Source organism: Manis javanica, chromosome 4 (genome assembly GCF_040802235.1).
Source record: "Manis javanica isolate MJ-LG chromosome 4, MJ_LKY, whole genome shotgun sequence".
In the NCBI taxonomy this organism is placed as follows: Eukaryota; Metazoa; Chordata; class Mammalia; order Pholidota; family Manidae; genus Manis; species Manis javanica.
In genome coordinates, this window is record NC_133159.1 from 159,188,824 (window position 1) to 159,202,024 (window position 13,201).

Genomic DNA, 13,201 nt, shown 5'->3' on the forward strand with positions numbered 1-13,201 from the left:
TGAGGTTTCAAGTTCTTAGATTTTAAACCGAGTTATGACTAGTGCCACACTATTGAAAAGAGCTTGTGCTTTGGTGTCACACATGACTTTGAATTTCAACTTTGGCACTTTCTGGACTGTTACCCTGAGTGAGCTATTAAACTTCTGTGAGTGAGAGTTTTCTTATCTGTAAGGCAGGAATGAAGATATCGTGTTTTGCAGGGTAGTATGAGAATTAGTGATAACATGCAGTATAAGATACGCAAGTGGGAGGCATTAATACTTAAGAACTTGGGTTGAAATGTCCCCACGCTTGTGTTTTGTCCTGTTGACAGTATTTTCATGGCGATAGTTAAGAGCTGTTTCAAAGTATACAAAATTTAGTTTACTCTAGTGCCTGAGATGATGTGTTCCATGTGTTATCAATAAAGTTTTGGGTATAAAAAAAATTCTCCTAGCTCGGTTTCAATAAAGCTTCGCTCAAACGGTGAGTGGGACTTCATCGCGAGAATGTGGAAAACCGCGTTTCTAGCTCCGTACCTGCTCTCGCGTTGTTTGACAAAGCAGTGGTGAAAGGTGAAAGGGAAGCACAAATACCGCGAGAGCCAGCGGATTCTCGCGATATTTTCTGGGATTGCCCCCTCCCCCTTCCTCCAAGTGCCGTTTCGGTTTTATCTAGTGTGTGACTGAGTCTGAGAGAGCGAGGGAGTGTGTGAGGTACTGAGGTGAGGCGGAGGCAAGAAAAAGGGGCTCCCTCAGGAGCGAGGAACAAAGGGGGCGTGAGGCATCTAGGCCGCGGGACCCCAGCGACAGGAAGCCGCCCTGAGCCGGGCTACCGGGTAGGGGAAGGGCCCGCGCAGTCCTCACAGGGCCCCAGAAACGGAGTCGGCCCCACAGCTCCGGGTCGTCGTCTTCCTACTTCCTCGACCTCCCCGGCGCTCGGGCCTGAGGATTGGCTCGGCGGGGGGAGGAGGGGAAACTGACCTAAGCAGCTACCCGTTGTCTCGCAACTCCACTGCTGAGAAACTCATTTCTTCCCTGGCTTCTTCCCCGCCCCCCACCTCATGTAGGAGGGGGCTGAGGAGCCGGGAGGGAGGAGGAGCCTGGGCTACCGTCCCTTCCCTCCCCACCCCCTTCTAGGGGCGCTTTGGTAGGCGTGGGGTTGGGGGGGTGGGTGGGGGTTACTTTTTGGAGTGCTGGGGAACTTTTTCCCCTTTCTGAGGCCAGGGGAAAGGGAATGCCCAATCCAGAGAGACATGGGGGCAAGAAGGACGCGGGTGGAGGAGCTTCTGGAACTTTGCAGCCGTCATCGGGAGGTGGCAGCTCCAACAGTAGAGAGCGTCACCGCTTGGTGTCGAAGCATAAACGGCATAAATCCAAGCACTCCAAAGACATGGGGTTGGTGACCCCCGAAGCAGCACCTTTGGGTACAATAATCAAACCTTTGGTGGAGTATGATGATATCAGCTCTGATTCAGATACATTCTCTGACGACATGGCCTTCAAACTAGACCGAAGGGAGAATGATGAGCGTCGTGGAACTGATCGGAGTGACCGCCTGCACAAACATCGCCACCACCAGCACAGACGTTCCCGGGACTTACTAAAAACTAAACAGACTGAAAAAGAAAGAAACCAGGAAGTCTCCAGCAAGTCAGGATCGATAAAGGAACGGATATCAGGAAGTTCAAAGCGTTCAAATGAGGAAAATGACGACTATGGGAAGGGACAGATAGCCAAAAGCAGCAGCAACAAGGAATCCAGGTCATCCAAACTCCATAAGGAGAAGACCCGGAAAGAACGAGAGTTGAAGTCTGGGCACAAAGACCGGAGTAAAAGTCATCGGAAAAGGGAAACACCCAAAAGTTACAAAACAGTGGACAGCCCAAAACGGAGATCCAGGAGTCCCCACAGGAAATGGTCTGACAGCCCCAAGCAAGATGATAGCCCCTCAGGAGCTTCTTACGGCCAAGATTATGACCTTAGCCCCCCAAGATCTCACACCTCTAGCAATTATGACTCCTACAAGAAGAGTCCTGGAAGTACCTCAAGAAGGCAGTCAATTAGCCCCCCTTACAAGGAGCCTTCAGCCTACCAGTCCGGCACGCGGTCACCCAGTCCGTACAGTAGACGACAAAGGTCTGTGAGTCCCTATGGCCGGAGACGTTCATCTAGCTATGAAAGGAGTGGCTCTTACAGTGGGAGATCACCCAGTCCCTATGGTCGAAGGCGGTCCAGCAGCCCTTTCATGAGCAAACGGTCTCTGAGTCGCAGTCCACTCCCCAGGTGAGCTGTTTGTCTACCAGTCCTTTCTTTCTTAGGGTGGGTTATGAGGAACTGACAATTTGTCATATTAACATTTTGTTGAAGTCCTCAGTTTACTGACTAGAACACTTCCTCTTGGTTAGTTATTTAAGTAGGTGAATCTGCTCCTCTTAATCTAGAATTCAAGTAGTGAAGAGTTCACATACCTAAAACTGCTGAAGGTACTTCCAGTGATGGGATCTTCAGTTGTAAGCTGCTGTGTGATTAAAAAAAACAAAAATAGGTTTCTGCTTATTGAGTGCATACTGGTTGCCAGAGCTTATCTACGTGTTTCTGTTGCTTTGCTTTAAATTTTTAAAATCACCTTGGTATTAGCACTTTAGATTTTCTTGGACTTAATTGGAGATGTTAAGAAATTACAAATTTTCACTTATATTATCTTGAGGCTGTTTGCCTAGGTCGTCTACCATTTGTGCTATCAACTGTGTCTCCAAACCTGTAAGTTTATTTCTTAATTGACAGTGTTTAGTAACTTAAAATTAAGACTTGTCTTTTAACTGATGTTTCTAGTGGAAATTCAGCTGATTAGTCCTTTTTCCTTTTAATGGTGTATATAGCCTTGCAGAAGTCGGTTCCAAGGATCATTTATTTTCTTTGCAGTATCACCATTGACCTACCCTGTGACCACTGGTAATTTTCAAAATATTTCTTCTTAAAACATGGCAGTAGTTCCTTTATCATGATTTTTTTTTGTGAGAAAGGCATGTTAGTTTGAAATTTAATTGTTGGAGTGAATTAACTACCAAAAACCGTGTTCTTGTTCCTAAATGATGAAATGTACCTCCCTTTTTGTGGACTCACTTTTGTCCACAAAAGCAAAACATGGTCTTTGGGAGTTTTACCTGAGTGGTATCCTACTCTTCCTTTGTGAACTTGGTAAATAATATAATTTCTCTATGCCCAAGTTTTTTTGTGTATAAAATGAGAATAATAACGACCTACTTCTACAGTTGTTGTGAGGGTAAATTAGTGAATATGAGGTGTTTACCTGGTATCTGGAGCCATTCAGTAAACTCATCGATGATATGAGGAAAATGTTGATGAACACTAGTAATTATGCTAATTTCAAAAAATCCATGTATATCTTTTATATATCAATATGAGTAATTTTTACTGACATATAAAGTTATTATTCATAAACTAGTTTGAATTCATCAAAGCTTCAGAGTTGTGCCCTATACAGAGTTTCTAACTCTCAGGGTTTGAATTTCTTTAGTCTTTTCCCCCTATTTTATTACAATTTTTCAAACACAAAAGTTGAAAAAATTGTAATGAGAAACCTTGTATGTACCATCTCGATTCTACAATTCATATTTGCTATATGCTTTATGATACCAGTCCAGCTTTTTTGTTTGATTCATCTCAAAGTAAGTTGGAGGCATTGGTATACTTAATTATAAACATTTAGCTTGTATACCATTAGCTAGAGTTCACTCTTTTTGGAAAGGCTGGGATAAAGTTTATATACAGTAAAATGGATATCTTAAGTCTACCATTTATAAAACTGCTTAGTCGTTTAAGAGAACCTAAGAGATATTCTCAGAATATTTTTCTTGATAGAATAGTTTCATTAAGGCTGTTCTGAGAATTTTTATTGTTGTGAGGTTTGGAAATACGTAAGTGCATTGAAGCTAAAACACTAAAACTCATTTTGGTAAGAACTGTTTTGCAGTGATTTGGTTTGGATTCATATCTCAAGTTTTACTTTACTCGGTTAATTGAAACTAGTGTAGTAATAGTAAAAATAAATCAAGAAAGAATTGGAGACACTGTGATAGTATGGGACACAAATATAAACACTAGATAATCTTGGAATCATATGCACATTCTTAGTTGTCTTAAGGAGAGCATAATGTTTTTATGTGTACATTACATATTTTTTTCTCATTGGAATTTCAAGCAGTAAGTATAGAAATTTCTTGGAGTCAGAGGAGATTCTGTGGTATTCTTTGTTATTTTTTTCCTTGGGAGACACAATCAAAAGGAAACATAATTTTATTTATTTATTTGTATCGTTAATGTACAATTACATGAGCAACATTATGGTTACTAGACTTCGCTCATTATCAAGTGCCCACCACATACCCCATTACAGTCACCATCCATCAGCATAGTAAGATGCTATGGAATCACTACTTGTCTTCTGTGTTACACTGCCTTCCCTGTGCCAAACAACATCACTTTAAAAAACTGAAAATATTTGGCAAGGTTTTTGCATCCACCAGATTGGTAGTGATTAATAGTAGCAATATCATTTCAGATGGGTGTAACTTAACAATTCAGGAGAAAAGTACATTTGATTTTGAAGACGAATTCTTTATTGTTGCCTGCATTTACTTTTTTGTTGTCTCCTTTCCCCACCTTTTTTTACTTGAAGGGTGGATTTGGACTTCACCTATAGCATTTGTATCATTAAAAAAATGCTGTAGGTGTATGGCCATCCAAATGTCCAATAATAGTAGGTAGGCTTCTGTTGAGAAGTTGAAGGGTTTGTAGCAGAGTTCCTTAGAAAGATTCAGTTATGCTGAAAGATTAAAGAAACAGTGGTTTGTAGAACGTGGTCTCTGATATTACTTAGTGTTTGAGATCTTAGCAGTTTTTCTTGGGATAGAGGTGTTAGTTTTATCCTGGCTACCATTCAGAGAATACCTTTTTTCAGCCTATTATTCACAAGAGAAATACTAGTTTTCCTAAAGGTAAGTAGACTTTAATAAATCCACTTAACTATTTTCAGTATTTTATATCCTCATGTCCATACATATGTTACTGTTTTTAGTACTGTGATTCCAGTAATGACTTTATATTTTAACTATTTTTTGGAGCAAACTTCCAAAAAGCAGTATAAGAAAACCATCATTTGAGTTGTTTCCCCTACACATATATGCTATTTGTTTTGAAACATTTTGATTCTTATCAGTCTTACCGATGATCAAAGGTAAGGGAGATATGTTGCAGATCTGGAATGGGAACAATTTGTTTTAGACTGTTGGGCAAATTATATGTTGTTCAGTCACAGTTTTAGTGCCAATTTTTTACCCCCTCCATTGAGGCCTGAGCCTGTTAGGCTTTATTAAAAAAGCGAATAGAATTAAAGAGGGTTCATGTTCAGTTTAGAATAATCTGCCTCATAGATTCATTCTTAGATTCTTCCTTAATAATAAAGAAAATAAATTGAATATGCAGTAACACCTTACTTTATGAGTTCCTAAAGTTGACCAGAAAACATTTTATATTTGAAAGTAGCAGAAGCCATCATAGCTTTGAGAACTTCTGATACATTATTTTGCTAAGACAATTCTCCAGTATAACTGCTTTGTAAATCCTAATTCTTGTAGTTTGGTGTTTTGTTTAGTATAGGCACAGCTTGTAAACTGAGGATACAAGGGACAAAATCTTTTCCTAGGATCTGTCAATTAAATAGATCTCTACTTAAAAAATTTAGGTTTTGGTGTACCATTCTAGTTACTTTTAACTTCCTGATTGGTATAAACCCTTTAATATGAAACATGACCTTTGTTACATTTTCACTTTATGGAAGATTTCAATCAAGATTCAAAAAGTAATCATTGTAAATGTGGGCGGTTTTCCAATGTGGATAAAAAATATTCACCCATTTTCCTTCAGTGGATAATTTTAGTGTTATATGATTAAAATATGTTATCATATAGGATTTAGTTCCTTCTAATCTATTTTTTAAATAGATTTTATTTTTTAGAACCATTTAGATTTACACAAAAATTGTGAAGATAACTGCAAAGAGTTCTTATGTGTCCTCATACCCAGTGTCCCCTATTTATTAACATCTTACATTGGTATAGTACATTTGTTAACAATTAAACCAATTAATGAACCAATACTGATCCATTATTATTATTATTTGATGGTACCTAGTCTACTTTTAAGATTGTTAAATTATTCAAAGTAGGTTTGTTAGACTACAGTTCTCCATAGTTTGTTTAACTGGGCTACTTTCCTCCATGTTGCTGTAGCCTATCCATTTTTTTTTTTAATCAAAGTAATGTTGGTATACAATCTTGGTTTCAAGTAATGGCTCAACAGTTACCCATATTACTAAATCCTCACCCCACTAGTGCAGTTAGTATCTGTCAGCATAAGATGTTACAGAGTCGTTGGCTATATTCTCCATGCTGTACTGCCATCCCCATGACCAACTTATATTATGATTGAGAATTTTGTGCCCCTCTATGCCCATCACCTTCGCCACCCACCCACCTCAACGCCTCTCCCATGGTAACCATCAGTCACTCATTGTCTATGAGTCTACTGCTTTTTTGTTCATTTTGATTTGTTCTGTTTTTGGATTCTACAAATAAGTGAAATCCTATGTTGTTTGTCTTTCTCTGCCTGGCTTATTTCATTTAGCCTAATACCTTCTAGGTCCATCCATGTTGTTGCAAATAATAGCCTATCCATTTTACACTGCCTTTTTCTTTCTCCAGTAGGAAATCCATGAAGTCTAGAAGTAGAAGTCCCACATACTCAAGACACTCATCTTCTCATAATAAAAAGAAGAGATCCGGATCACGCAGTCGACATTCCAGTATCTCACCTGTCAGGCTTCCATTGAATTCCAGCTTGGGAGCTGAACTCAGTAGGAAAAAGAAGGAAAGAGCAGCAGCTGCTGCCGCAGCAAAAATGGATGGAAAGGAATCAAAGGGTTCACCTATATTTTTGCCTAGAAAAGAGAACAGTTCAGTAGAGGCTAAGGATTCAGGCTTGGAATCTAAAAAGTTACCCAGAAGTGTAAAATTGGAAAAATCTGCCCCAGATACTGAACTGGTGAATGTAACACATCTAAACATAGAAGTAAAAAATTCTTTAGATACAGGGAAAGTAAAATCGAATGAAAACTCTGAGAAGCATCCTGTTCTTAAAGATTTGAAAGTACAGGGAGCAAGAGACTCTAAGCCCGTATCATTGAAAGAGGAGATTGTTACTTCAAAAGAGACAGAGACATCAGAAAGGGAGACCCTTCCTCCTCTACCGACAGTTACTTCTCCTCCACCTCCTTTACCAACTACTACCCCTCCACCTCAGACACCCCCTTTGCCACCTTTGCCTCCACTACCAGCTATTTCACAGCAACCACCTCTGCCTCCTCCCCAACCAGCATTTAGTCAAGTTGTTCCCTCTAGTACTTCAACTTTGCCCCCTTCTACTCACGCAAGGACATCTACTCTGTCCTCTCAGGCAAATTCTCAGCCCCCTGTACAGGTTTCTTTGAAGACTCAAGTATTGGTAACTGCTGCTATTCCACACCTAAAAACTTCAACGTTACCTCCTCTGCCCCTCCCACCCTTATTACCAGGAGATGATGACATGGACAGGTAAGTCCCATAGTTAACTAGGAAAACTTAACCCTCTTGATTTAAGCGTAATACACCTTCCATTCTGAAACTTTGTCAAAACTGCTATAATAAATATATGGCTGTTAAGAATGCTTTTATGAATAAGAAATGCCTATGATGTTTGGTTTTCAGTTGAAAAGACATGACTATTATGTTGGAAGAGGATTACAATTTGACGCTTAGTTACCCTTTTTCTCATATAAGTTTAAGGTTAATTCTGATTTGATTATTAAAACATCAATAGTGTTTTTCTTCCTAAATTTTAATATTGAAAATTGTAATAGCTATAGAGAAAAGAATAATACATTTAATACCCTTACATTCTTCACCTAGATTTATCAGTTCTTAACTTTTGCCACATTTGCTTTAAATGTAGATATGACACTTCTAAATACCTCAGCATGTCTCTCCTAACAATAAGAACATTTTCTTACATAATCAAAATACCTAATCACCCTAAAAAATTTATCATTGATTTAATAATATAATAGCAATAACATAATATCAGTAATAGTAATATTAAATATCTTTAGTGGTCCCCATATCTTTAAAAATGTCTTCTATAGCTGCTTTTTTTCTCCTGACTCAGGAGAAAAGTAAAGCACATTTATTTTGAAAAGTGCTGCTTTTATTTTTTTTATTATCCTATAAGAAGCAAAAGAATATGTAGAGTCTTTGCTAATTAGAATAAAGTTCACAAAGGGATGATGGGAAGAGCTCTAATTTTAAAGAGTCTTCTGAGTACTGAGAATGAAATGATGATGAAGCATGAATCTGATTTTATGGAAGACATTAGGAAATACATTTATTTAATTTCTAGGACTAGCTAAACAAGTACCACCAAACAAACATGATTTAGCAGTGACATATGCTAAAGATGTTTTACTGTTTTTTCTACCGGGATCCTGTCCTCTTGTTCTCTAGGATATGAATTTTATTTACTACAACAAACTTTTATTGTAAGCACAAAAATAAGTATCACTGATCTTGCATCCCAGACCAATTCCCAAGCCTCCATTATTCCCAAGTGATATCAGTAATTTTAATGGTGATACACTTCAGCCTTTTAAGTCTGATTTTTTCCAGACTACCCTCTGTGCCTTGTAAGAAGGTACAATAAATTTAAAAAATTTTTTTAATTAAAAGAAGGACTGTTTGAAAGAATGGCTACATTACTACTCATTCAAGTAAATGAAATCTGATTTTAAAGAAAAATTCCACTTGCTCTTTCTAATATTAATAGATATGTGTACATATCTAATATTAATAGATATGCATACATGCATTCTGTCACATATCCTGAGAACTACAAAGAAGAACAGAACCTGAAAAGTATGTAGAAAATTTTGTTTAGGTACACAATATACTAATAAGTACAAGTTTTATGTTTTTATAGATTTTGTTGGAAAAGGAAATAGTCAGTTGAGCATTTTCCAGTGGGACCCTAGTCCATTATTTACCCACAGGAATCTTGTTTAAATATTAGTTTACCTAGTGGCTACAGTAGTTACCAGTGTGGCCAAGAATCTTAATTTTGCAATGTTCACTTGGTTAATCAAATGACTATTGAACCTACCTGCCATGTGTCATAGTTGAGCAGCAGATTTCCAAAGGTGGAATGATTTTGACAGACGGCATGTAGGGATTTCTGTCTTTCAGGTTGGGGATGAAGGGTAAAGTAAAACCATTCATTGCTTATTTGAATATGTGTGGCTATCTTTAAGAATATGTGTAAGAGAGAATGAAGTGAGCAAAACTGTATTTGTTATATCTCAATTCTGATTCTGAAAGTATAACTTTTATTTCATAGTTGGGTGTAATTATTTTTAAGTATAATCAATTTTCTACATGCAATATAAACATATCATGAAAGGTAAAAAAAAGAAAATCAAGATTTCTTCCATTATCAATTTTATTTTTTCATGATGTATTAATTTTAAGTTCAAGATAGTTTTTGTTTTTGTCTTTAATTTTTTTTATTCCACTCTATCCATGTACCTGCTGCTCCTGTCTTTCATACGAAAAATAATTTTTATGTAAGAAAACTTCAGGAAGAAATCTGAAAGTTGCATAATGATTTCACTTATATTCCTCTCTTGTCTTCTCATATGAGACTGCAGAGCTTAAATATTTAGAATATGACTTTTCCATCTTTTTATTGCCGACAGTGCTTTAAACATAAAACACAGAATGAAAATAGGTAAATACTGGTTTTGAGTGAATAACTAAAACTGCTGAAGGAGTCAGGGTCAGGACTTGTGTGAAATGACACCAGGCATGTAGTTAGGAAATCAGTTGGTACATGGATGATGTAAAGCTCATTGGAGGATTTGTCTTTTAGTTAAAATCCTTTTGGGAAAAGAATGAAACTTTTCTTTCTAACATATATATTGGGCAGGAATTTATTAACCCAGGTATCAAATACAGGAGTGAATTTAACTAATGGAATTGCAAAAGCTTTTCTAATTCATGGTCTACAGTCTTGATTTCAAGAAGCAAAGGCTGTCAGGCAGTCATCTCAGTGTAGTATGCTCTTCGTGAACATAGCTGTTTATGGGGATCTCCTGCTTTTAAGGAGATCGTCTGTGTACTCTTATTTAAAATTTCAGTTAGCCATGTGATTTTTTAAAATCCTCTCTATTTTCTTAAATACCCTGACTCATTTCGAGTTTTTCAGACTTCAGTAGAGTCTGCATTCCTTTTTTTTTTTATGTCTTTGTTATTAGGATCTTCTTCCTATTTTTCTTTTTTATTTATTTATTTTTATTAAGGTATGGATATATACTCTTATGAAAGTTTCACATGAAAAACAATGTGGTTAATACATTCACCCATGTTGTCAAGCCCCCACCAAGAGTCTAACATTCTTAAAAGCTGTTTCTTTGAAGTTTTGTGCTCTTGTAGAAAAGAAAGGATCTAGGTGAACATTCAAATATGGTTGAGGATTTTGCTAATAGAACAGCTTGTTTCCCATAGGTAATGTATTCAACTCAAATTTTTAGTAGTTTATAAAAATCACTTTTTAGAGAACCTACTTGAAAGGGAAGGGCATACATGGTCATATTCTAAGTAGCTTATGTTATGTTTTAATAATAAAAATTTTTATTTTTATATAGTTCATATGTACATTCATATTCTTTATTAACAATAAAGACTTCTTATAAGAGATGTTTATGTTGTACCTACAGATTAAGTCTCAACATCATAAATTCCAAGAAACTATCCAGATTCTAAAGTTTGGGCAGTCCTGTAGCTTGGCAACTTTCTTGTACACGAACATTATGCAATTACCACATGTGAACCCATCTGCAGGTATAAATGGAGAACCAGGAAGCACTGATACTGATAATGTAGATCAAGATCAGTAAGCACTTCCTGGTGCTGAATCTTCTAGCATTGACTTAGGTGTTCTGTATCTGCTCCTTCTCTGTATCTTATGATAGACCTTCTCTGTATCTACCATACATCCTCGGCACTGTGTAGAGCTATATTTTACTGAGTACCTTACACTAAAGCCTAAAGTTTATAATGTTAAACATTGCAGTTTTATGGGCAATTATTATTCCAAGGTTTTTTATACATTAAAATTTGTTGAAATAGGATTTAACTTGTATTCAGTTTGTGTACCTTGAACTGGTAGTACATATCCAATCAAATACTCATTCTTTCTTGAAATAAACATGCTAAAAATTTAATTTTTTGTCAGCAATGCACATTTTCACAGTAGCAAACTATATTTGAACCTATTAAAGTAAGCCTTAGAGAAAACAGACAAATATAAAACATAGACTAACTTCCATGAAATGTTGATGAGAGAATTCAGGTACTTTGATTCTAGTGACAGAACCAAGAAGTAATCTATTTCTGAAGCATGAGGAATTAAAATTTATAAAGAATATTCTCGAATTGTAGTTGAGAAATTAGGAATTTTTTTTCTTTTCCTGAATGTCTTAAAAATTAGGGAAATTAAAAAAATCTGTATTGCATCTTGACTGAAGAGTTTTCTGATAATATGCTTTGTTCCTAGGGCAGTAAAAACTTAGTGTGAATTATAATGTTGTATGTTCATCTCTATCAGTAATTTAACAGAAAGTTTCAGATGATCATTTTGTACTCCATTGACTACCCCAGTTCAGGTTGTTATGGTACAAACTAATGTAGATTCTGATGTCCTGACTGATTTATAAGAGGTTAAAATGATGAAAATGAAGGAAGTATCTTTTAAGATTATGTTTTTGCACACACAAAGGGCAGCAGTATGCTTTAAAAAGATACATTGCAAGGGATCTATTCTTTATGATTGATGAGGATTCTCAGATCCTTTTCAACCTTCTGATACTGTGATGGAATAGAAAACACTATCTAGCATGTTTTTATTTGCAGGCATGAATTAGTATGCTGTACTATCTTTTCTAAGGACATGCATGGCACAGAATCCTTCCTTTATTCATAAATAAATACAGATGGTTAAAAAAGTGAAATCTGTAAACTGACTTTATTAATCTATTCCAGAAAATCCATCTCCCTCCCTACCACTAACTACTTTGTTGATTATCATAAGAGGCCTTCTGCTGCTAGCTGCTTTAATGATTCTGAAATAGGTGCTTGGACTCTTTTCCTTAGATTTTTAGTTTGAGGGTTATTTATTCATTTTGACTGGTCAGATATGGTTACTTTTTGCTTCTAAGTCAGTATATTCACTAATTTTGATTTCTAGCTTATCTGTCTTTCTTATAAAACACTGTAAAATATTCTTTCCTTATTCCAAGTTCTCTCTACACTTTAGTAATATAATAGCATTACATTGCTGAGCTTTCATCATTATTTAAATTTAAATCTTTGCTGGTTAAAATATGGAGTAGGTTTGGTGACTCCATGAACTACAGTGGACTTTGCTAATTTAAGATGATTACTTCCTATATTTTATTTCAATAAAAATCCAAATAGAATCTTAGGAAAGAAGTTAAAGGACCTACAAGTAATATCCCCAATTTTTTATTGTTTCTTTAGTATACTACAGATTTTGCAAAATCCAAGTATCTTTAACTGTGATGAACTTAATTTCCTTATGTTGTATTACAGGATTTTTTCCCTTAAAAGTCAATCTTTGTAATCTTTTAATAACCATACATTATAACTTTTGAAAAATTTTACTTGCACATTCTTTAAATAATTGTGATCTTTTTCTTCTTCCTTTTCATTGTTTAGTCCAAAAGAAAGTCTACCTTCAAAACCTGTAAAGAAAGAGAAGGAACAAAGGCCACGTCACCTACTCACAGACCTCCCTCTCCCTCCAGAGCTTCCTGGTGGGGATCCATCTCCCCCAGACTCTCCAGAACCAAAGGCAATCACACCACCTCAGCAACCATATAAAAAGAGACCAAAGTGAGTTTTTAGAAGGACCTATCATTAATTACAGCTTTTTTCCTTCCCTGTGGGCCTAAATCTCACACTTTATTCTAATCACACCACTAGGATCATAGAAGATTAAGCCTAATGTATATCTTTTATTTTGTTTTAATAGATAA

General features: G+C 36.3%; 1 protein-coding gene across 10 annotated transcripts in view; it reads left to right on the top strand.

The window, feature by feature from the left end:
* Positions 1-614: 614 nt before the first annotated feature.
* Positions 615-13,201, top strand: part of CDK12 (cyclin dependent kinase 12) — a 58,660-nt gene continuing 46,073 nt past the window's right edge. For 8 of the 10 annotated variants that reach the window (XM_037022651.2, XM_073235551.1, XM_037022650.2 and 5 more), the window contains exons 1-3: positions 616-2,265; positions 6,765-7,652; positions 12,882-13,058. In XM_037022651.2, the coding sequence (XP_036878546.1) occupies positions 1,217-2,265; positions 6,765-7,652; positions 12,882-13,058 (2,114 nt within the window). In that variant the 5' untranslated portion in view covers positions 616-1,216. Of the gene's footprint in view, positions 2,266-6,764; positions 7,653-12,881; positions 13,059-13,201 lie in introns of all 10 variants that reach the window. The other 2 variants (XM_017648566.3, XM_017648568.3) reach the window with 2 other exon arrangements.